Raw genomic sequence first — 23,762 nt, forward strand, 5'->3', positions numbered from 1 at the left:
TTCTAAAGGACACATGTACCCCAGTGTTCAGTGCAGCACTATTTACAATAGCCAGGACATGGAAAAAACCTAAATGTTCAGCAACAGATGAATGGATAAAGAGGATGTGCTACATAGATACAATGGAATATAACTGAGCCATAAAAAAATTTTGAAATAATGCCATTTGCAGCAACATGGATGCAACTAGAGATGATCATACTAAGTGAGGTAAGTCAGAAAGAGAAAAATAAATATCGTTTCTTAACGCATCTATGTGGAATCTAGAAAAAATGGCACAGATGAACCTATTTGCAGGGCAGGAATATAGACAGACAGAAAATGGACATGTGGACACGGCAGGGAAGGGGAGGGAGGGACGAACTGGGAGATTAGGACATATATACACTACCATGCATAAAATAGATAGCTGGTGGGAACATGCTATAAAGCATGGGAAGCTAAGCTTGGTGCTCTGTGACAACCTAGATGGGTAGGATGGGAGGAGGTGGGAGGGAGGTCCAAGAGGGAGGGGAGATATATATATATATATGTGTGTGTGTGTAGCTGATGCACTTCACTGCACAGCAGAAACTAACACAACATTGTAAAGCAATTATACTCCAATTTAAAATTAAAAAAAAGAAACATATGAAGAAAACAAACAAAAACAATATATAAAAATAAAAAAAGAACGCAACAAATTCTCAAAAAAAATAAAATTTAAAAATTGGAAACAAACTAACTGTCCATCAAGAAATAACTTATTATTAACTGTAGTCATTCTTACACTAGAATATTGTACAGACATTAAAAATGATTGTGTAATCACAAGTAATGAAATGGAAACTGTAATTAAAAATCTTCTAACAAACAAAAGTCGAGAACCAGATGGCTTCACAGGTGAATTCTATCAAACATTTAGAGAAGAGCTAACACCCATCCTTCTCAAACTCTTCCAAAAATTTCCAGAGGAAGGAACACTCCCAAACTCATTCTACGAGGCCACCACCGCCATGATACCAAAACCAGAGAAACATACTATAAAAAAAGAAAATTCCAGACCAATATCACTGATGAAAATAGAAGCAAAAATCCTCAACAAAATACTAGCAAACAGAATCCAACAACACATTAAAAGGATCATACACCATGATCAAGTGGGATTTATCCCAGGGATGCAAGGATTCTTCAATATATGCAAATCAATCACTGTGATATACCATATTAACAAACTGAAGAATATAAACCATATGATCATCTCAATACATGCAGAATAAGCTTCTGACAAAATTCAAAACCCATTTATGATAAAAACTCTCCAGAAAGAGGGCATAGAGGGAAGCTACCTCAACATAATAAAGGTCATATATGACAAACCCACAGGAAACATCATTCTCAATGGTGAAAAACTGAAAGCATTTCCTCTAAGATCAGGAACAGGACAAGGATGTCCATGTTCACCACTATTATTCAACATAGTTTTGGAAGTCCTAGCCATGGCAATCAGAGAAGAAATACAAATTGCAAAAGAAGAAGTAAAACTGTCACTGTTTGCAGATGACATGATACTATACATACAGAATCCTAAAGATGACACCAGAAAACTACTAGAGCTAATCAATGAATTTGGTAAAGTTGCAGGATAGAAAATTAATGCACAGAAATCTCTTGCATTCCTATACACTAATGATGACAAATCTGAAAGAGAAATTAAGAAACATTGCCATTTACCATTGCAACAAAAAGAATAAAATGCCTAGGAATAAACCTACCTACGGAGACAAAAGACCTGTATGCAAAAAACTGTAAGACACTGATGAAGGAAGTTAAAGATGATACAAACAGATGCAGAGATATACGATGTTTTGGGATTGGAAGAATCAATATTGAGAAAATGACTATACTACCCAAAGCAATCTACAGATTCAATGCAATCCCTATCAAATTACCAATGGCATTTTTTACAAAACTAGAACAAAAAATCTTAAAATTTGTATGGAGACACAAAAGACCCAGAATAGCCAAAGCAGTCTTGAGGGAAAAAAATGGAGCTGGAGGAATCAGACTCCCTGACTTCAGACTATACTACAAAGCTACAGTAATCAAGACAATATGGTACTGGCACAAAAACAGACATATAGATCAATGGAACAGGATAGAAAGCCCGGAGATAAACCCACGCACCTATGGTCAACTAATCTATGACAAAGGAGGCAAGGATATACGATGGAGAAAAGACAGTCTCTTCAATAAGTGGTGCTGGGAAAACTGGACAGCTACATGTAAAAGAATGAAATTAGAACACTCCCTAACACCATACACAAAAATAAACTCAAAATGGATTAGAGTCCTAAATGTGAGACTGGACACTATAAAACTCTTTAGAGGAAAACACAGGAAGAACACTCTTTTACATAAATCACAGCAAGATCTTTTTTGATCCACCTCCTACAGTAATGGAAATAAAACCAAAAATAAACAAATGGGACCTAGTGAAACTTAAAAGCTTTTGCAAAGCAAATGAAACTACATACAAGACGAACAGACAACCCTCAGAAAGGGAGCAAATATTTGCAAACGAATCAACGGACAAAGGATTAATCTCCAAAATATATAAACAGCTCATGCAGCTCAATATTAAAAAAACAAAGAACCCAATCCAAAAATGGGCAGAAGACCTAAATAGACATTTCTCCAAGGAGGATATACAGATGGCCAAGAAGCACATGGAAAGCTGCTCCACACCTCACTAATGATTAGACAAATGCAAATCAAAACTACAATGAGGTGTCACCTCACACCAGTTAGAATGGGCATCATCAGAAAATCTACAAACAACAGATGCTGGAGTGGGTGTGGAGAAAAGGGAACCCTCTTGCACTGTTGGTGGGAATGTAAATTGATACAGCCACTATGGAGAACCATATGAAGGTTCCTTAAAAAACTAAAAATAGAATTACCATATGATCCAGCAATCCCACTACTGGGCATATACCCAGAGAAAACCATAATTCAAAAAGACACATGCACCCCAATGTTCATTGCAGCACTATTTACAATAGCCAGATCATGGAAGCAACCTAAATGGCCAGAAACGAATGGATAAAGGAGATGTGGTACATAGAATGGAATATTACTCAGCCATAAAAAGAACGAAATTGGGTCATTTGTAGAGACGTGGATGAATCTAGAGACTGTCATAAAGAGTGAAATAAGTCAGAAAGAGAAAAATATTGCAGATTAATGCATATATGTGGAAACTAGAAAAATGGTACAGATGAACCGCTTTGCAGGGCAGAAATTGATACACAGATGTAGAGAACAAACGTATGGACACCAAGGGGGGAAAGTGGCGGGAGTTGGTGGTGGTGGTGGTGTGATGAATTGGGAGATTGGGATTGACATGTATACACTGATGTGTATACAACTGATGACTAATAAGAACGTGCTGTATAAAAAAATAAATAAAATAAAATTCAAAGAAAAATCTATTTGTGGAAAATAATTGAAATATATATATGTAAGTATCTGAATCACTTTGCTACACACTTGAAACATATAATATTGTAAATCAACTATACTTCAATAAAAAGAAAGAACTATTCTCTTTTGCTAATAAAAAAAGAAAAACGAAGTCATCATGTAAATCTATGTTTGTTGACACAAAAAATGTCCACAGATATTTTAAATGAAAATGCAGGTAGATCATAGAGCAGTAAATACAGCATGATTCCAATTTTGTTTTCTGGAGAAATGACTAAGCTGAAATTGAGGTCTGCTGAAGATGGAGGGGCTGACCCTTCCAAACACACGGGAAAGCAGCACCTGTAATAGCCTTGGGCCACTGGGCACATGGAAAACTGGGTAGAGAGTGTGAGAGAAGTCCTAAGGGTGGGGAAGGGACTAAACCATGCCAAGCCCTAGAGGCCTGATTAAGGATTCTGGTTTTCACCCCAGAAGATCAATGGGAAGTCTGCATTTCACAGATGAGGCACAGAGGGTTCCGCTGATGCTCAAGAATATGCTATGAGTGAGTGGTAGAGCCACGGTCAGGCTGGGGCCTGTCGCAGAGCCTGAGCTTGGCCATAACTTTCAGTCACAGACTTCTGCGCATCCCAGCTTCCTGATCATGTGCCTCTCCCTCTCTCCAGGCCTTTTCCGCCTCTTTCCAGGCTTGGATTCTCATTTTCCTCTTCCTTTCTCTCCTTCCTCTACCTCCTTTTGCTTTCCAAAAAGTCACAGAGAAAGCCCACCCCCTCAGAACTTTGTCCTTATCCCCTAAGGGATCTTTCCCATCTGGATAAAACAGGACCTTCCCAGTTCCTCCCCAATTCAATTACAATCAGCCCACAAGCTGGCTGTACAACAACCAAAACAATTTGAAATGGTCTTTTAAATTTGGGTTAAATTAAAGGCCGTTGTTGGAATCTCTTAGCTCTCATATTGCTTTGTAAGTTGTAATATAAGACTCTTTGCCTTTCTGTATATCTGTATGTGAGAAACAAATTAAAATTTATTATATACCCTTCTAAATCAGTATTTGAATTTGTGAGACTAATTTTATGGGAAGCTTAGAAAATCCTCTAACGAAGTGCAACCTTAACTGGGCCTCTTGAATTTTAATTTGTTTTAAAGCTACTGAATTTCAAAGTAAAAGAAATTTTATAAAAATACTTCCGGATTTTTTTTTAAAAAACAGAGCCACATACCTCTATTACGTCAGTCAAATCTGATCAACATAAAACGGGCAGAGTCCTCTACCCCACCCCACATGATTTTCAGGCATGTGTACCACGCCCTCTGCTGGCCTCAACACATTTCCAGAATGACCATAATGTAGCTAGGAAATAGGGCAAAACATCTGCATTTCTTCCGTTGGCATGGAGTTCTTCCTTTCTGAATTATGTACAAAAGTTCCATTATTTTCTGTCTCTTCTATCCTTCCCTTCTCCAAAATGTCATACATGTTTTAAAGATTTACAGGATCCTGATATAAACCTTAAGTTTAAATTATTTCCCCTAAATGAAGAGATAAGTAACAGGTAACCCAAAATGAGAGAGTACTGAAAACTAATTTAAATCTAGTTTAGAAATATATTCCTAATTAGATGTGGCTTCAGGTAACAGGAAAACTTATATGCATACTGGCTGGGTGAAGAAAATGACAACATAGAAACACGCTGAGTGCTAGGGACAAAATTTTTGCTGCCAAGTAATCCAAAGTGGATAATGCACAATTGTTAGATAATAAAATCTAACCATTCTATTTTGTAAGGCGGCAAAGGTGAATAAAATTAATTGGCTCACCCAAGACTCTTAGCAAGTTGGAGATAACAAAGGATTTTAAACCTGGGATCAGAGAAACTATGAGTCTTAGACCTGAAATACAAGACCACAGCACCAACCGAAAAACATCTTAGCAATTCTCCGTTAAAACTAAAAGCAGATTTGCTTTGCCTCCCCTCGTGCTCTCACGTCAACCCCTACATAAGTTGTCATCAGAACTTCACAGCCCTGCTCGCTGAACTTCAATTCCAGAGGTACTTATGGATTGACCAAGACACTGTGCTGGGTACTGGGCACATGGGGGATAACATGACACCATTCCTACACCCAAGGAGCTCACAGTCTGGTACAGAAGGCAAAAGTGCGAGGAAATAAACTACCAACGGTGTAACGTGCAACAAGGGAATTATGCCTGAGCTTCAGAAGCAGCAGGAACGAAGGACGGATGAACCATCTGGGGTGCAGGGCTCGGGGTGTGGTACGAGGAAGCCCCACTGAAGAGGTGCTAGCATTGGAAAGCTACAAGCTCAGGGAGAAGCCAAAACAGAGGGACCAGTACGTGCACCTTCATGGAGAACACGCATGGGATTTCAGGAGTGTATTGGTAGGAAAGCAGAATCAGTAATTCTATAGGAGTGTGTCCAGGGTGAGGTGGCAAGTGGATGAATGAAAGGCTGGAGACGAGGCCCAAACACAGATCACAGGAGCTTTGTGTGGTCCTTATCCTGCAAGTGACATGGACCTTAATCTATCAGCGGCAGGAACTTGAACCTTACCCTGTAATTGACAAGAGGCCACTGGCTGGTTTTAAACCAGGGAGAAGGAACAATCAATCATATTAGGGTTTTGACAAGATCAAAAAGGCATCTGCTAAGTTTTTATCCTAGTTTTTCTGCAACCATAGACAAATTCCTTTCCATTCTTCGTGGTTTCTTTACTTTTAAAAAGACATGGTATGCTAGTATTAGAGCGAGCTATAAAGCTGAATAAAGACAAGCCACCTTAACGACAGTCAGTACCTTGTATGTTAACAGTGACGCTCAGTGAATACCGGATGGGCAGACAGTCAGGGCCCCTCTCCTAGCACACACATGCCACTTAAGTTTCCAAAAGTTAGGTGATGCACACAAGCTTGGGAAAAAGTTAGCAAATTTCCCAAAGGCAAAAATGAAGCACATAATGCACTTGAACACACAGGTCTCAAAACTCCAGCTGGATGGGAAATAAGGCCACTGATTCTGCCTATTCATTTCCAGTAACAGAAAACAATCAGTTCTCTACAAACTAAGTTGTACAAACACTCTCTCTCACAATATTTTCAGAATGTATGTCATTATTTTTAAATTTCCAAAAGTGGATCTCCGAGATCTGTAAAAGTTTAAAACATTCTCTTAAGCAGTTGGTATCTTTAAAAGATAACTCAGGGCTTCCCTGATGGCGCAGTGGTTGGGAGTCTGCCTGCCAAAGCAGGGGACACGGGTTCGTGCCCCGTTCTGGGAAGATCCCACATGCCGTGGAGCGGCTGGACCCGTGGGCCATGGCCGCTGAGCCTGCGCATCCAGAGCCTGTGCTCCGCAACGGGAGAGGCCACAACAGTGAGAGGCCCGAGTACCGCAAAAAAAAAAAAAAAAAAAAAAAAAAAAAAAAGATACCTCAACCTGAAAATACAGACATTCGTCCTAAATTGGGCCGCCAGAATTAGCAAATCACAATTTCCAGAGAGGATCCTTTCTGCTCTCAGTCAAATGCCACCAGAAAGAGGCCACTTACCCAGAATATACGCATTTTTGAATTCAATTCACCAACTGAATTGAAAGTGATTTATGATGCTTTTCCCCCCTTGCTCTTTCCTCTATCCTCCCCTCTGCCTAATTCACCCCCAGCACAAACACCACTCAAGTTCCTTACAGCAGGCATAGAGCAAAAGGAAGACATCCACAGCTGCAAGGGTTTTTATAGACGAGGAAGCAATTCCTGTCCACAGAGACTGAGTAAATGAACTATTCTGATAGCGCCCCCTAGTGACCAAAATCACTTTATGCACTCTGCACGCTAAACTGATGAAAAGCAATGCATTTAAAATTTTAAAAATAGCAAACACATCAATGAGCTTACCCTCTGGGAACACCTGTCCAGTTAAACCAATAATGTTAACCTCTGGCCAACTGTTCTCTCAGCTCTAAAATAGGAAAACTAACATCCCCAACCACCCTAGTCCTCTCCCCTGTGAGCATGTGAGTTCCTCAATAAGATACAGTCCCAAGCACATACAGCTGTTTTTAAACAAGAGGAAGCGGAAAAGAAACACAAAGCAATAAGAGGACATGCACCCTCGGGCCTACTTGGATCATCAGAAGTGTTTCTGTTAAACACATAACATACCTGGTGACGGGTACAGAGTTCTGTTCACTTCTGCTTCACAGGTATATACACTTTGACTCTCTCCTTCCCTATTTTACTGGCTCTGAGGAGGACTGCAGGGACCACTGAACCTTCTGGAACTTTCTGCCACCACCCAGAACGGTATTAGTTTGACCACAAAATACTGGAAGCTCTCAAATCATATCTTCAACACTGAGATTTTTCTTTCTGACATGAACTATGTAAAACATAAATGTTAGGTTACTGTGATATGTTCATAGAAAGTGTAATTTAAAATGAAATTGGTGGGCTTCCCTGGTGGCACAGTGGTTGAGAGTCCACCTGCTGATGCAGAGGACGTGGGTTCGTGCCCCGGTCCGGGAAGATCCCACATGCCGCGGAGCGGCTGGGCCCATCAGCCATGGCCGCTGAGCCTGCGCGTCTGGAGCCTGTGCTCCACGGCGGGAGGGGCCACAGCAGTGAGAGGCCCCCGTACTGCAAAAAAAAAAAAAAAAAAAAACTGAAATCGGTAATAACAAGAAGTACTTAAACCATCACCCTTCAACCTCCTGCCCAGTAAAACAAACAAACACCCCAACTGACTGAGGTGCCTCGTACTTGGTGCTAGTACCTAGTAGTTCAGTAGGGGCCTAACATACTTTGGATCCTTCTACTCCAACCGAACCTGAGACCTTCAACCAAGCTGGAAACTTTTGCTCAGCTCCCATTCCACAACCACAGAGAATTAAAAGCCATTGCTGCCCTCTACTGGGCAGACTTGAAACAAAACTAAAAATCCACCCATCAAGCATTTGACATCACCTAATTTCTGCTCTGGTTTCTTGATAATGTATAACCTTCAATATCTTATAAATTAATTATAAGATTCCAGGAGGGAAAAACAGAGCAAGTTTGCAAAAATTCAGTCATTTTCCCTCTTTATCGACTAAAAGGAAGAGACTAAATGATAGCAAACTGGGAGGCTCGCTTCGGATTCAGCCACTACATGACAGCATGACTTTGGTCGGGGCCCAACCACCCTAGGTCTCAATTTTCAGGCCTGCAAATTGAAGGACTGCAAACCAGGAGACATTTATGATCCTGGTTGCTCTTTTCTATTCAGATTTCAAAATATTCATAGCTTTTTCTTATTTTTTATTTTATTTTTTTTTGTACACAGGCCTCTCACTGTTGTGGCCTCTCCCGTTGCGGAGCACAGGCTCCAGACACGCAGGCTCAGTGGCCATGGCTCACGGGCCTAGCCACTCCGCGGCACGTGGGATCTTCCCGGACCAGGGCACGAACCCGTGTCCCCTGCATCGGCAGGCGGACTCTCAACCACTGCGCCACCAGGGAAGCCCCATAGCTTTTTCTTAACCCATCTTAATAATCTAACATATGATATCCTCTGTCCTATTACTTAGGACTTCATTGATTATTATAAGTCTTCAGTAATGAGACAGATGTAAACCAAGTGTTTTGCATGTGCATGAAGGCCCACAGTAAGTATGAGTTTCCCTCTCTCCCCTCCCCAGGTCCCCCCATTGACCAGCTCCATGACCCTTTCCATTCCTGTAGTACATATTCTATGCCCATATCCTAAAGTATTTATTCTCTGCTACTCTTTCAATTTTCCAGGTCTTGTGATGCTTGTACTGTGTCCCCCACTGAAAGGTGAGTTTCACTGGCTGGACTGTGTCCTTTATCTGTCTGCACCTCAGTGTCCACTACTGGTAGCAGTGGTTGTAATGGTAGCAGCTGTTACAGCAGCAGCAGAAACAGGAACAGCAGCAGTTGGTGCCCCAAGCAGCAGTGAAACAGGTTACAAAAACTGGGGCTTCTCTGGTGGTGCAGTGGTTAAGGATCTGTCTGCCAATGCAGGGGAAATGGGTTCGAGCTCTGGTTCGGGAAGATCCCACATGCCGCGGAGCAACTAAGCCCATGAGCCACAACTACTGAGCCTCTGCTCTAGATCCTGCGAGCCACAACCACTGAGCTTGTGTGCTGCAACTGCTGAAGCCTGTGCACCTAGAGCCCGTGCTCCGCAACAAGAGAAGCCACCGCCATGAGAAGCCTGCGCACCGCAACGAAGAGTAGCCCCCGCTCGCCGCAACTAGAGAAAGCCCGTGCGCAGCAACGAAGACCCAACGCAGCCATAAATAAATAAATAAATTTTAAAATAATAATAATAATAATAATACCTGCCCTACCTGTCTTGGAGCACAGTTGTTTAAAATAAATAAGGAAGCATATACGAAAGCAATCTGAAAGCTGTGAAAGGATAACAGCTCTGTGTGCATTTAATTCTTACTATTCTTAGGCTCTTTACAAACACACATCCTGCACTTCACCCAGTAGAGGGGATTGCTACAGAGAGGGAACACCCTGGCCCTTGCCCACTGTCAGTACTTTGATAGGGCAGCAAAGAACACGCGAAGACAGGTGAATAGGCAATGGTGACGAAATAACGAGCGTCATTCCTTCCTTCTTTCTGTAGGCTTCCATGGGCTCTTACTCCATTCCACCCAAAGCAACAACAATAGAGAAACACCCACATCACCCATCACCACCTGCCCGCTACCAGGCCGCTTTCCTCACTCCCTGTTTCACTACATATTTCTAAAATGCCTGTCTCCTATACCCGCAAAAATTATTCTCCTTATTTACATGATAGTCACGGCATCCACTGTTGGACTGAGCACCGGCTATGAGTCAAACACAGCGCCAGACTCCCTGGGCAGGTCATCTCTCACCCCCAGCGCAGCACAACGTCCTTGTCCTTGGCTCCATTTGACAGATTAGGATCAGAAAGATTAGGCAGCTCACCCAACAAAGGACACAAATCCAGCTGTTTCTGCTTCCAGACCCGGTGCAGACCGGAGCAGCATCATTGCCACCCCCCACCTCAATCTGAACGTCACACGCTAGCAAAGCGTTCCTCGTCTGCAAGATTGCTCAGAAATCATGGAAATCCTATCATTAACCTCCTATGAATGCACAACCATAATGACACCAAGCAGATATGTTTCCTTGAAAAAAGACTAATGACCCAGGACATTCACTTTACTTTTTAATGTTTAATATAAAGAAGGAATGTAATATTAATGAATTCTTCCTATTAAGAGGTAATTGTGTTTACAGTGAAGAAGCTGGCAGATACCTCCTTAAGCGTGTGCCAACATCACCAGTAAAGGACTAAATCAACATGATATGCCAAGAGGAACGTGGCATCACTTCCTAGATATTCCTGTCAAAAATGCATACACTGAATCTAATCGTAAAGAAATATCAGACAAACCCCAACTGAGGGACAGTCTATAAAATAACTGTCCTGTACTCTTCAAAAGTGTCACAGTTGTAAAAGTTAAAGAAAGACTATTCCAGATTAAAGGAGACTAAAGGACACATAACAACCACATGATTCTGGATTGGATCCTGGACCAGGTAAATGACCAATGGCAAAATTGGCAAAATTGTTATCAGATCTGAAGATTAATCCTGTCACTGTTAATCTCCTGATTTTGACAATTACACTGTTATGTTAGAGAATTTCCTTGTTTTAGGAAGATACACACTGAAGTATATTTAAAGATAATGGCCATCATGTCTATAGTTTTGAAACATTCCAAAAAAAAGAGTGAGAAAAAATATATACAGAAATGTTTGTACTATTTTGGTATCATTTTTGTAAGTCTGAAATTATTTCAAAACAAAAAGTAAAAACAGTAAAAGTTATCAATGCATGTCAAGTATTAAATAAATGTGAATTGTAATATTCCAACCTACTGATTCCTAAGCACACACACAGGAGGATCAAAAGGAACCAACAGGGCTTCCCTGGTGGCACAGTGGTTGAGAGTCCGCCTGCCAATGCCGGGGACACGGGTTCGTGCCCCGGTCCGGGAGGATGCCACATGCTGCGGAGTGACAGGGCCCGTGAGCCATGGCCGCTGAGCCTGCGCGTCTGGAGCCTGTGCTCCGCGGCGGGAGGGGCCACAACAGTGAGAGGCCCGCGTACCGCAAAAAAAAAAAAAAAAAAAAAAAAAGAACCAACAGCCTTGCGTCCTTAATATGAAAGCAATCTTAGAGACTGATATAACAAATTCTGGTACCCACAAATACCACCCTAGTTTTTCCAACTCACAGTGGTTCCGCCCAAATGTAGCAGTGATGCAATACCCCTTTCCTCCTTCTGATAATCACTAACCGTTCCTAACTTCTCAATTTCATAATTAAGAAAATTCAAACCAAAAATCCTCCAGTGACTCCACTTCCCATGAAAACACAGACCACCATAATAAAAAGATACACTGTGTATTACGTTTCCCCACCTCATCCTTTCTCTGGCCAATACACGTTTGGCTAAGCGGTTGGCATTTAGACATCCCTTTGCCCCTGCCCTGCCCTGCCCTGCATCGATGGGTTTTAGCCACCGAAAAGTATATGATATGAGTGTGAGTGTGGTGACTCAAGGTTCATTTTGCTAACGTAAAACAGAGACATCAGCCAACTCGGACACTTAGATGTTCCTACAGAAAGTGCACACAGCCTGAAGAATCTGCATTTGATTCTAACACAATGACTTACACCTTCTCCACCCAGTGATTCCAGTAGCGTAAATGGTGGAACACCTCGCGGTCAAGCTTTCAAACCTCAAAAGATGGCTGGAGACAGGCTGCTAAAAAGCCACATGAGAAGGACTAATGGCTATGAAGCCTTTTCTTCTAATGCACAAGGATAAGCAAAAAGTTTTAAAGAAGTTATACAGCTGAACTTCACCCTGTTCTCATGGGTCATTATTAGCACTGTCTCATTTACAAGTTACAGAGTGTGCTGAGGTCCAGAAACATCAAATCTCCCATTACCCTTTATCACATTCCTAGGGTCAGACAGAATTTCTATTTCATAGACAGAAAAATCAAGGCAAAAGAAAATTAAGATGATCCCTAAACAACACTCCCTTTTAGCAAAAGAACCCAGAACGGACCAAATACGCTGCCTTCAAGAGAAAAAAACCAAAAAACCCCACAAATATCCCTGATTTCTGCAATTAATGCATCCAAAAAAAATCATTTTATGTCACTAAATTATCAGAGAAGCCACCTGGTCTGTTTCTATCTTTTATTATTTTTTTCCTGATTTACAGGAGTCATTGTGGATGCAGGGAAGATCACATACCCACATGGAATTATGTGGCTCTCAACTAATGCTTCACATCCTGGGCAAACATGAATACAATAAGCCTCTGTCTCTGTCACACCAAAAGACCACATTGATGGGCTCCACGGGCCCTCCTGAGAGCAGCTACAGTACCAGTCCTTCTCCCTCTTAAATATGAGAGTTATTCATGTTACTGAAAAATAGCTCTTAATACTGATTACCATAAAGGAGGAGAAGCAGAGACTACGGTTTATGACAACAAATTTCAAATCAACATGGTTGCCTAAATGTCCTGAGCTTGGTCAACAGGCCCAGCTGTCACGTCAACACTGGAGTATCAATGAACTGTCTGTTCCTGTTTTAAAAACAACAAATTGAGGTGACCAAAGTCAAGGGACCAACATCGACAGTTATCGTCTAAGGAACAAATGCCCACCAAGAAACTAGAGCACCATCAACTAGGGGGCACCATAGCAAACAGGAAGGGAGACAGCTGAGCAGGTGCCAATCAAGACAGGTCCAAGGATGAATAACACAAATAACACTGAGGACTCCCCTGTAGCAACTTTTAAATTAACTTTACTTAAACACCGTAAGGACCTAAGACAAGCAAAGACATAGTGCCACAAAGGTTTTCAACGCACATGGCAATTAAAATAATATTTACTTCCTAGTGGCCAGTAAGCCCGAATGAGGAGTTTCAAACAAGGAACAGTATGGTTGCCTATCAACATCACGAGTCCAGGGGAATGAGGGCAGTCGGTCTATTATTAACAGGAAGCCTAGGAACAAGTATATGCCAAGCACTTGGGGGGTTCAAGTGATAGACAAACAGCGTTTCAAATGATCCTTCCTTGGTCCACTGAAGCATATGTTCATTGAGTCAGCAGACATTTTGTGGGCACTTACTATGAACAAGACACACACTGACTGATGCTGACCAGGACGGTGTACCTGCCACGGAACCTACTGGCAAGGAGTAGAGTATAGCTGATAACCAAAGTGCACTTTAAAATGAGAATTATGACAGGAAAACAGCCAACTTAATGAAGCTGGAGAGCCAGAAGAGCATTATTATGGGCCCCTGTCTTCTCTACTAAGATGGTTAAAGAACTAATTTATATTCTCCCTTTCCTCCTTTGTGTGACTCTCAGATGTGTGGCCATTTTCCATTTGAAGGGATGGATGACAAAACAATCCCTGAGGAGCTAGTAAAAGGGCAGAAGACACGCTTGGAAAATCATAATTCCCGAAACTCTGGCTGCTTATGGTTTAAGATACGTGCAAAATGGAATCTGGAATGCACAACACACTAATATGTAATAAATAATCTAAATTTAAAAAAAAAAAAAGGAAAGAAAACAAAGTGAGAGCCTGAACAGATTCCTCATTGATGGAATCTCAAAGGAAAGTATAGGTTATGTAGTAAGAACTATAGACGGTTCGAGTTTCGCTGGAGTTTAGAATATAGTTGACCCTTGAACAACACGGGTTTGGAGAGCACAAGTCCTTATACATGGGTGTTTTTCAATAGTAAATACTACAGTACAACACAACCCACAATTCATTGAATCTGCAGATACAGAGGAACCACACATACAGAGGGCCGACTATAAACTGTACTCTGATTTTTGACTGTGCAGAGGGTTGGCAGGTTGTTCAAGGGTCAACTGCATAAGCCGGGAAGTTGAAATGGTGTCATGAATTCAAGGCTAAGGGGCTTGGACTTTATTTGATAGGAACCTTTTTTTTTCCCCCCATTTATTTCCTTTTGTTTTTGTTTAATTTTGGAAACCACTTTTGAGCAATTAAGCGCCACGATTAGAAAGTTAATCTTGCACTAGTGTCTAAGGAGGAATGGGGTGGGGGAGGAGAGTAGTTAGAAATCCACTGCAAAGGTTCAATTAAAAACAGGAGGGGGCTTCCCTGGTGGCGCAGTGGTTGAGAATCCGCCTGCCGATGCAGGGGACACGGGTTCGTGCCCCGGTCCGGGAAGATCCCACATGCCGCGGAGCGGCTGCACCCGTGAGCCATGGCCGCTGAGCCTGCTCCGCAGCGGGAGAGGCCACAGCAGTGGGAGGCCCGCATACAGCAAAAAACAAAAACAAACAAACAAAAAAAAACAGGAGGAAACATTCCAAGCAACGTTGCAGAGGGAAACGTGGAGAGGACTTGGAGTGGGTTTAGATGGGGAAGACAAAGAAGGAGGCCTAAAAACCATCCCCGAGCTCTGAGGTCGGGTGGCTCAGAAAGCAGCAGACAGCACAGGGAGATGAGGTTTGGGAGGGAAGACACACAGTTTGCAAACACTGCACAGGGGGCTGAAGGTGTGAGGTTGGAGCTCTGGGAAGGATGCAGGCCTGGGAAAGTTCCTCCCGGGAAACAGCGACAGGATGAGATCAGAGGGAAACCAAAAACAATGTCCTTTGGGGACACATACTGTCCAAATCAATGGCTTTCTTAACAGCTTTCTTCAACTCTGGTTGGCGTTTTAGTTATCTGATCAAAAGGCCCCATCGCTAGACTCTGACACCCCAGAGAATTGCTCCAGGCACCTCCTTCAGCCCTCTGGATGGAGCCCTCGCATTCGGTTGGGCACTTTGACTTTCTGTTGCCTCAAACTGAAGCTTCAGCTTCTCCGCGCTGCCCCGTGGGATGTGCCACTCTGATGGACCATCGCTAGAGGTTCACTTTTCCCTCTGAGCTGTCCCAGAGGCCTACTGTGGCTCAGGGCTGCGCAGTCAGCACAGCAATCCCCCATTCCTGGCCCAGGCCCACAGCCTGGGAACCAGCCCACTCCAAAGGATTCTGCGGGTCCAGGAGAGGGGCTCGATACCCACACAGAATGGGTCATTTCTTGAAGTCTATTTTAAAATCTATTTAAAGCAGTTCTAAAGCATCAGCTAAATGTGTTCCATATCCAATGTTTTCGAAAGGGCAATGTCTGGAAGTTAACAGTCCAAGTTACCCACACCTAGGCATGATGAGATGCAATCTCTCATGCCTATTTCTTTGTCAATTTTATTTATAGAGCAGACAACTCAGATTCATATCACCTTTCCCTGTAACTATTAATTGTAAAAAGGAAAACAAAAAACAAAGAAGCTTCCTCTTTCTAAATCTGCTGACTACGTCAATATGTTAAATTATAAATATCTAATATAATTTTCAAATCAAACTAAACCAAACCAAACCAGAGGTTAAATTTTGTTAAGTTTCATACCATGATGAAATCTGTAATAACAAATAAATAAAACTCTGGGTAAAAACACATAAATAAATACACTCACACATACATACCACTTAAAAAAAATCTAAATACTAGAATGCAAAGTTTTTCAGGTAATTATTAGCATAATTTAGTTCACACAGCGTAGACTACAAAAAAATACATGGGTCTTTTATGAGGAAAGAACCTATATCCCACAGGTATTTAAAATAACCAGTAAAAACAAAAGTTTTGGGCTTCCCTGGTGGCGCAGTGGTTGAGAGTCCGCCTGCCGATGCAGAGGACACGGGTTCGTGCCCCGGTCCGGGAGGATCCCACATGCCGCGGAGCGGCTGGGCCCGCGAGCCATGGCCGCTGAGCCTGCGCGTCCGGAGCCTGTGCTCCGCAACGGGAGAGGCCACAGCGGTGAGAGGCCCGCATACCGCAAAAAAAAAAAAAAAAAAAAATCCCCCCCACCAGCTCCAAAAGATATTCAAAGATATTTTACCTCTCCAGTGTTTAAGCCTCAACACAAGCCCCTCCCCTCTGACCTTCCTTAAACAGGCTGATAAGTGGAAAGTTGAAGTCATTTGAGCTTCACACCCAAACACACAGCAGCAGGCTGAGATAACCAAAAGGCTCAGTTATCTGAGTAATCGCTGGTCAGATAACCTCTACATAACATATCCGGAGTATGTGAAATCGTTTTCCTATTTTTCTGTAGGCTCCATTTCCCTGGATGGGGAGCAGCTCCCACTGCGGCAGGAGGGCTCATAGCACTTACCTTTTTGGCTCTTTGGGCTATGTCTGGTGTTCTTGTAAGCAGCTTCTCAATCAGGTACTCTCTGTTCTGCAAAACAAATATTCCCAACAGTTTAACATCAAATACAGGACACTGAAATTCACAGTGATTTCAAAATAGCAGATTTACTTGGGTTTTTAAGCATGTTACCTTGGCTTTCTGGAAGAATTTGCATTTTAAAAGTTCTGCTGCTGTGGGCCTGAAAGATCAACAATAAATTAGAGTTGAAACAATGACCGCTCAATAAAGACACTGCCTTGACGAAACAAGTTAATCCTAGAGTCTTTCTGGAAGACCAGTTTCAGGAATAGCAAAGCCACAGACTAAATTACTCATAAGCGGGCACCAAATGAAATGGTGCCAATTTTCCGGTTCCTTCCAGACGCCTCTACTGCAAAACTCCTCCTCTACATAAACTCCTGCAAGTGAAATACCTGGGGCATGATCGATCTTCCATCCTTCATCCTTACACTTCACTAAGTGAATTCAGTGTTTCTAAAAGGTGGCAGACTGACACGTCTGTGAGCTGAATCCCTGTATTTATTAAGAAGCAGTACAAGCTGCGATATGACCCTATCGAAGAAACTGTGTCCACAGTGTTCTATGATTCCCCCAAGAGCAGAAGTTTCTGCAAGGGGACCACGCAGCATGTGTACGAGCTCTGTCTGGCCACCGAGTAACCCGGTCTCAAGTGTCAATGGACTATTGTTTTTCAGGGGAAGGTAATTAATAGAATGGTGATTAACAGAATGCAAATTCATTTTAAAGCATTATGGGATTGGTCTGATTGTTTCCTCGTGGTGTCACTTAACTTGTTTCTCTGTACTGTATTTCCCATAAAACGCAAGTTGGGTCTGAAGGCTTGGCTAGGTTGACACAAGCATTTGGGGGAAGAACACGTCGTAGATGACACACATCTTACTGCAGCATGGGGGAGGCACATAATGATAGGTTATTTCAGCGGGAGGGATGCTAAGTTTAACCGCGTGGTCCCCAGGCCCAAGATCTCTCCACGGTAAAGGTAAGTTTTCGCCACTGCAACTGGCAAGTATTCTGTTGGATAATACATTGCCACGATATGAATATCCTGTTCCGGAGAAACTTTCACCTGATGGTTTTAGCATCTCTGCCTTAAATAATTATTTCATTGGCGGTGGCAGAACACTGATTTTCTACTTCTCTCATTCCTTCTATGTTTAATAACTGGCACTCTTCCATAAAGAACAGCTTCTTTCATCAATAGTTCCCGCAGCCATGCAGGAAGAATCACATATACCTAGAGGACAGGACAGTCAGCAAGACAACTGGTCTGATCTCTTCAAAAAGTCGGTGTCATAGAAGAAAAGGGGAGACGTGAGGGGACTGTTCTCGATTAAAACAGACTTAAAGGAACATGCAACCAAACGCAACACATGCCCCTCTCCTGAGTCCTGATTTGAACAGGACGGGGAGAGGCTGCAAGAGACATTTAGAGATCGAGATAGGTGAGTGTGCTAGGTATAGGACAATTTTAGGAAATTACTGTTCATTTACTTTGTGGAAAAGCATTGTGGTTACGTAGGAACGTGTCTGTATTTGGAGGGAATGCAAGCTGAGGTATTACGTCTGTTACTTATTTTCAAACTGTTCAGCAAATAAAATGTGGGTAAATAGGGACAGCAGATATGGGAAATGTGAATAATTGCTGAATCTCAGTGTTGTTGTAGAAGCAAACACTGTACAATTTTTGCACCTTTTCTGTATGCTTTAAATTTTTCATAATAAAAAACTGGGAGGGAGGAGGGAAGCATGACTGAATATCATTAGGTCTCCTCTCAGGCAGTGACTGCCAAAGGGATCATGACTATTGTGTTAAGTGGATCCAAGTTTAAAGGGAGTCCTCACACTTGAAGAGATTGGAAACCAGTGCTCTGAACCAGGAAGCCCCACTAAAATGTTTCCAGGGACAAAACCCACGCGTATAAAAGAATTCGGAAACATCATTAAGTGCAACGGTATACAAACTGTGTAAGTCTGCAGGGGCCATAAACTGTATTTCTGTGCAAAGAAATTTTCTCTTTCAATTGTTATTGCTCTTTTCCTCAATTTCAAGTGGAACACTGGTTAGGGGTACCTAACAAAGAACCCCAAATCGCCACAGCCACTGCAACCAAGAGCCCCTAATTGCTAACTGCTTGGAGTAAACAAAGGTCTAAACAACAGGTGGGCCACGCTTTACATTTTGTGTTCCGTATCCCTCGGTAAGCTCGTTCAAATTCATGAATTTGTACCTTGGACCTTGTTTTTGGACCTTGTTTACCACGCACTAGAACTAAAAAGGATAACTGAAGTGATTTAACTTTGGTTGTCTCTCTAATGTAGACTACTCTTAGTGATGATTGGCAAAGTTTTGGGCTTCCAGCTACTCCAAACTCATCATTTCATTCTCTCAGTAAATATATACTGAGCATCTGCTGCTTGTCAGGCATCATGTTAGGTGCTAGGCCCACTCTAATGACTATGACAGACATAAATACTACGCTCAGCAACTTACAATCTGGCAGATAAGAGTTAGAGTGTGCTGTCAGACTGGAAGAGGAAGGTCAGAACATTCAAACACATGAATTGTGTTTGGGGAAAGGAGAGGGCTACTGAGAAAACATGTAAGAGGAACCATTACACAAGGGACTGACCATGTGTGGTACCTTATCACATGAAACCAAATTTTAAAAACCAACAGGCATACAAAATAACTTAGATTTAACTTTTTAGAGTGAAAAGAAAAGAAACCTAAGAAAATCAAGATGGTGAAGGAACTCAAGGCCACTCTTTTGGTAGAAACCCTCATCCCCTCTGGTCAACAGCGTTACGAAACAGCCTCCCGGTGAGTCTGTCTGCCACTTCTCTCTTCTCATTCCAACCAATCACCCACACTGCTCCCTAGCTGGCTTCTAAACGAAAACAATTTCTTATCCCTCCTAATGGATTTCAGTGGCCTGAGACCCCGACTCCTCCAGCCCCATTTCCCATCACGCCCCACATGAACTATCCCCCAGCTACGGTGATGGTCCCCGCCATCTCTTGCTCTTTCATGACAAAGCACACACTGCTTTTCTTGCTTTAGAATGTTTTGTGACCAACTGGCATATCTTTGCTCGTCAGTCAAGAACCCATTTAAATGCCATCCGTCTTCAGAGGTGTTTCTCCCAGGTCCTACAAGTAGCGGAATTCATTGCTCCCACCTTGGTGCTCACACACCACTCCACCACACTTTGCAATAATCTGTTTCTGTATCTCCCTGCCTCCACCCCACTAGGTTATAAGCCTTTCCAAGAAAGGGACCACACAGTATTCATTTGTTATACCCCCAAAGCCTAACACAGAGCACAAAACTGCTACAGCTCAGTTTCATGCTATCATCAAATATGGGGTAAAAATGATGCCACTAGACATTGGAGCCCCAAACCACAGCTTCTGGAGCCAGTTAGTCAGCACTCTAAGCATCCACTCAATATGGTAGAGAGCAGGAGAATGATGTAATGAAAACAAGACTCAGGCTAACAAAAAAGAAAAGGCGAGGGATGCGTCTGTGCACAGGAGGCACTGAGGAGGGGGGCCACAGACAACCCCCTCTCTCCTCCGCACCCCACCTCCTCCCTCCTCAACCCAGGGTCAAGTGTAGGACCCATGTAGAGAGAAGGCTGGGAAATGCCAGGCATACCTGGAGACACAGGGCTGGGAATACTTTCCCTTCCCCAGCAAGGTCATTTCTATAGTAACCAAAACTGTAAAGGGGAAAAGCATGCTGCAGAGAAAACTCTTTCCTTTGGACTCCACCCTCAGCCTTCATCAACAGATACAGAAACACAATGACATGAGAAAGGAGAAGTGGTTTAAGAAGCCACGCTCCTTTTTTAACAGGCTTAATATTTATGTTAAATAATAGGTAATTTCTACTCTATAAAGAGAACTAAATAGCAGGTGTTGAATTTTGGAGTTGAATCCTACATGTGCCAAACTATCTCCATAAAAAGCATGGAAAAGTGGAAGTGGAAAGAATGAGGAAAATGAGGAAGGGAAGAAAGTGATTAGAAGGTATGAGAGAAGCCAAGATGTGTGCTGCCCATCTGATTTTAGGGTTTTTGCGTGTTTTGTCTGTTTTAGTCTTATGCTATAGAAACTACTAGTGTAGGGTTAATGTGGAACCATCAGTGCTGCCTGCCTCTTAGCCCAGTACTACAGAAGAAAGAATTCTGCAAGCACCATTCTGTCTTACATGTCCACTACCAATTATCAAGCAATACAATATAATGTAAACACAAACACCATTTTACAAGAAATGCTAAAATGCTATACCAGCAACCAAAATGATGGCCCAGACTTTGAATAATGGTTCAATTTTAAATCCTTAAAAACAATGCGGAAGTCTGCAAGTACCAACATTCTCAGAAGAAAATCCCTTAAAGGATTCCAATACATATGGATGAACCAAAGTCCACTGAAACTTAAAATAATTTTCAAAGGATTCAGGATGAATGTGATACAGTTTAAATAGAAATTAAAATGCAAATTTTTAGAACAATACATTGACCTCTGGCAGAGCTGCATTTCTCACCCCACCCCTTCCCTCAGAAGAAATATTCCAAGTTTTATTTGTTTCCAGTGGATTTATCTATGCAACAACCACCTCTTTGTTGCTCCAAAAAAAATGATAGTTACTTTTAGAGTTGTCATCCATATGAAGTATATAACCTCCAAGATTAAGGCTCTTTTTTTTTAAGAATAGCAAAATGTTCTGCTGTGCAAATATAAGCAAATCTTTACCTATGCAAATGCAGGGCACAGACCTGGATGAGGCAAACAGCTCTGACACCCAGCTCTCAGGCAATAGGAAAGTTCCACGAGCTCTCAAGGTTGACAGAAAGCACAGTTCCTTCTCAGCTAGCTTGAGGGCTCCAGCATAGGAATGATTCTGTCCTGGTCACTGTTCCCCTGTGATATATGTTTTCATTCATTGCTAAAAAGGTACTCAGCAAGACCAGGATTTCAGTACTAGTCAACTGCTTTTAGATTACAAGCAGAGGATCTATATGCTGGCAACAGAAATAAATACAATGATCGAAACTCTTGCCTTCACTCCTCAACCCACTCCAATCTGGTCTGGTTCCGAAACTCTTTTCAATGAGTCCAAATCATCCCCAAATTGCAAGCTCCCAATTGTTTGCAGGTGTTCAAGAAATACCACTGAGTACGTAATACAGACCAGTCACTGTGGACAAAAAGAGAGACAGAAAGATGAGAGGCACAGATTCTCCTTCTAAAAAACTCAGAAACTCATGAGGAAATTGAATATGTAAGTCAATAAATGTACACAGTGTGAAGAGACATATCATCAACGTCACTGCAGGAAACTCAAGGTTGCAACAACTCTACTTGGTCAGGAAGAAAACGCAAATAATGAATGGCAACCCCAATTTCCTGAATACTTAGGAATGCTCCGGCACTGTTCTCTGCTTTAAGGGCATCATCTCCATCCTCATAGCAACCCTATGATGTGGTGTTACTAGGCCCATTTTACAGACAAGGAAACTAAGTCATGCAGATGATGTAGGGCTAGGAATCGCACCCAGATGTATCTAACTTTGAGAACCTGGGGCCTTTGAACTAAGTATTGAAAGACAGGTAGAAGGGGGACAGGAGAAGAGGAAAAAATCTTTGGACAATATAAACAAAGGCAGAGAAGATAAGAAATACTCACAGGTTTCTTTCAGACCTGAGCAGCAATTAGATGTTTACTTATTAATTCAGTCATGAATACATATTTTTTAATTGCATCCTGTATAATAAATAATTCAACGATTATAATATTGCTTTTTTCCATTCTCACATTTCCTGAATCTTTTTTCCCCAAACTTCCCACGTCGTGTCTTTTCATTACAAGAAAAAATCACCTGGGAAGTTTGTGCACCAGTGACACTCTCTGTTTGTTATAGAGGACAACTGCACGATAGTGAGAACAGATTACATTATACAGAAAGTATCTAACAGAAGTTCTTAACCTATTAATACTCTGTAAATCAATAATGTTACCAAGAGAATACTCTGAGGGAAAGATGTTGTGAGAATTCGAATAAATTCTGTATGGCTCTCTTCTAAAACTTTTGCTGTTATTATTGTTGTTGTTTGGTGGGGTGGTGGGAACCTGATATTTGAGCTCATATAATAAATAAAAACTGGAAAGACTCTCAAGATTATTGAGAAGTAAGGATGGCTTGTTAAATATAATGTATGACGGTCTAATCTAATTTATTTTGACCAGATTATAAGTCTCCTAAAGAAATATATTTATCAGTTAGTACACTAACAGTTCTACCTACAGAATCCTTTTTGGAAAGAGCCGGAATCGTGCGGCATTACACATCACCACTAGGTGGAATCTCAGCTATTTTGAGAATCACAAAGACCATCAGTCACAACCCAGTCCTTCTAAAGGGGAAAACGAGTTCTTCTCTCACTGGGCTTTAGATGATCAAAGTCTGTCTCCTCGGTGATGCTAAAAACTTACGCTTGGAGATGACACCAAATACAAGCAAGTGTTGCACCCCTTTTACAATAAATAATTTCAAAATGCTCAACAGCAAAGAGTCTTTAGAACTGGCTCCATGAGAGAGGTGACTAACTGATATAGAAAAGATTCAAGGCAAATTCAGTAAAATGTAAAGGAATGAACAGAGCTGCTACAAAGAACAGGTATAATAATGGAAACTATGTTTATTCGAGAGAAGGGTAGCCTGCTCAAACAGTAGATCGCTGTGTGAAGGCAAAAGGCTTAAGTTTCATCAAGAACTTAAGGATAAAGGAATCCTTCGAAAAAGCAGGGTCCTTCCCTGAAAAAGAAAGTTCCAAAAGAGAAGCCAGCTTTTATGTGTTAGAACGTTAAGCATCAAGTTGGAGTCCTGGGTGGATCAGGGTAGCCAGTAACTT

The 23,762-nt window shown here is 41.9% G+C and overlaps 1 protein-coding gene across 1 annotated transcript in view; it reads right to left on the reverse strand.

The window, feature by feature from the left end:
- Positions 1–23,762, reverse strand: part of STK39 (serine/threonine kinase 39) — a gene marked incomplete at its 3' end in the record, with an annotated part of 307,961 nt that overhangs the window by 173,180 nt on the left and 111,019 nt on the right. Inside the window, exons 9-10 of the mRNA XM_082841363.1 lie at positions 16,950–16,998; positions 16,782–16,847 (exon numbers count right to left, since the gene is read on the reverse strand). Of these exons, the coding sequence (XP_082697489.1) occupies positions 16,782–16,847; positions 16,950–16,998 (115 nt within the window). The remainder of the gene's footprint in view (positions 1–16,781; positions 16,848–16,949; positions 16,999–23,762) is intronic.

The sequence above is a fragment of the Leucopleurus acutus genome (assembly GCF_964270905.1).
Source record: "Leucopleurus acutus genome assembly, chromosome: 6".
In the NCBI taxonomy this organism is placed as follows: Eukaryota; Metazoa; Chordata; class Mammalia; order Artiodactyla; family Delphinidae; genus Leucopleurus; species Leucopleurus acutus.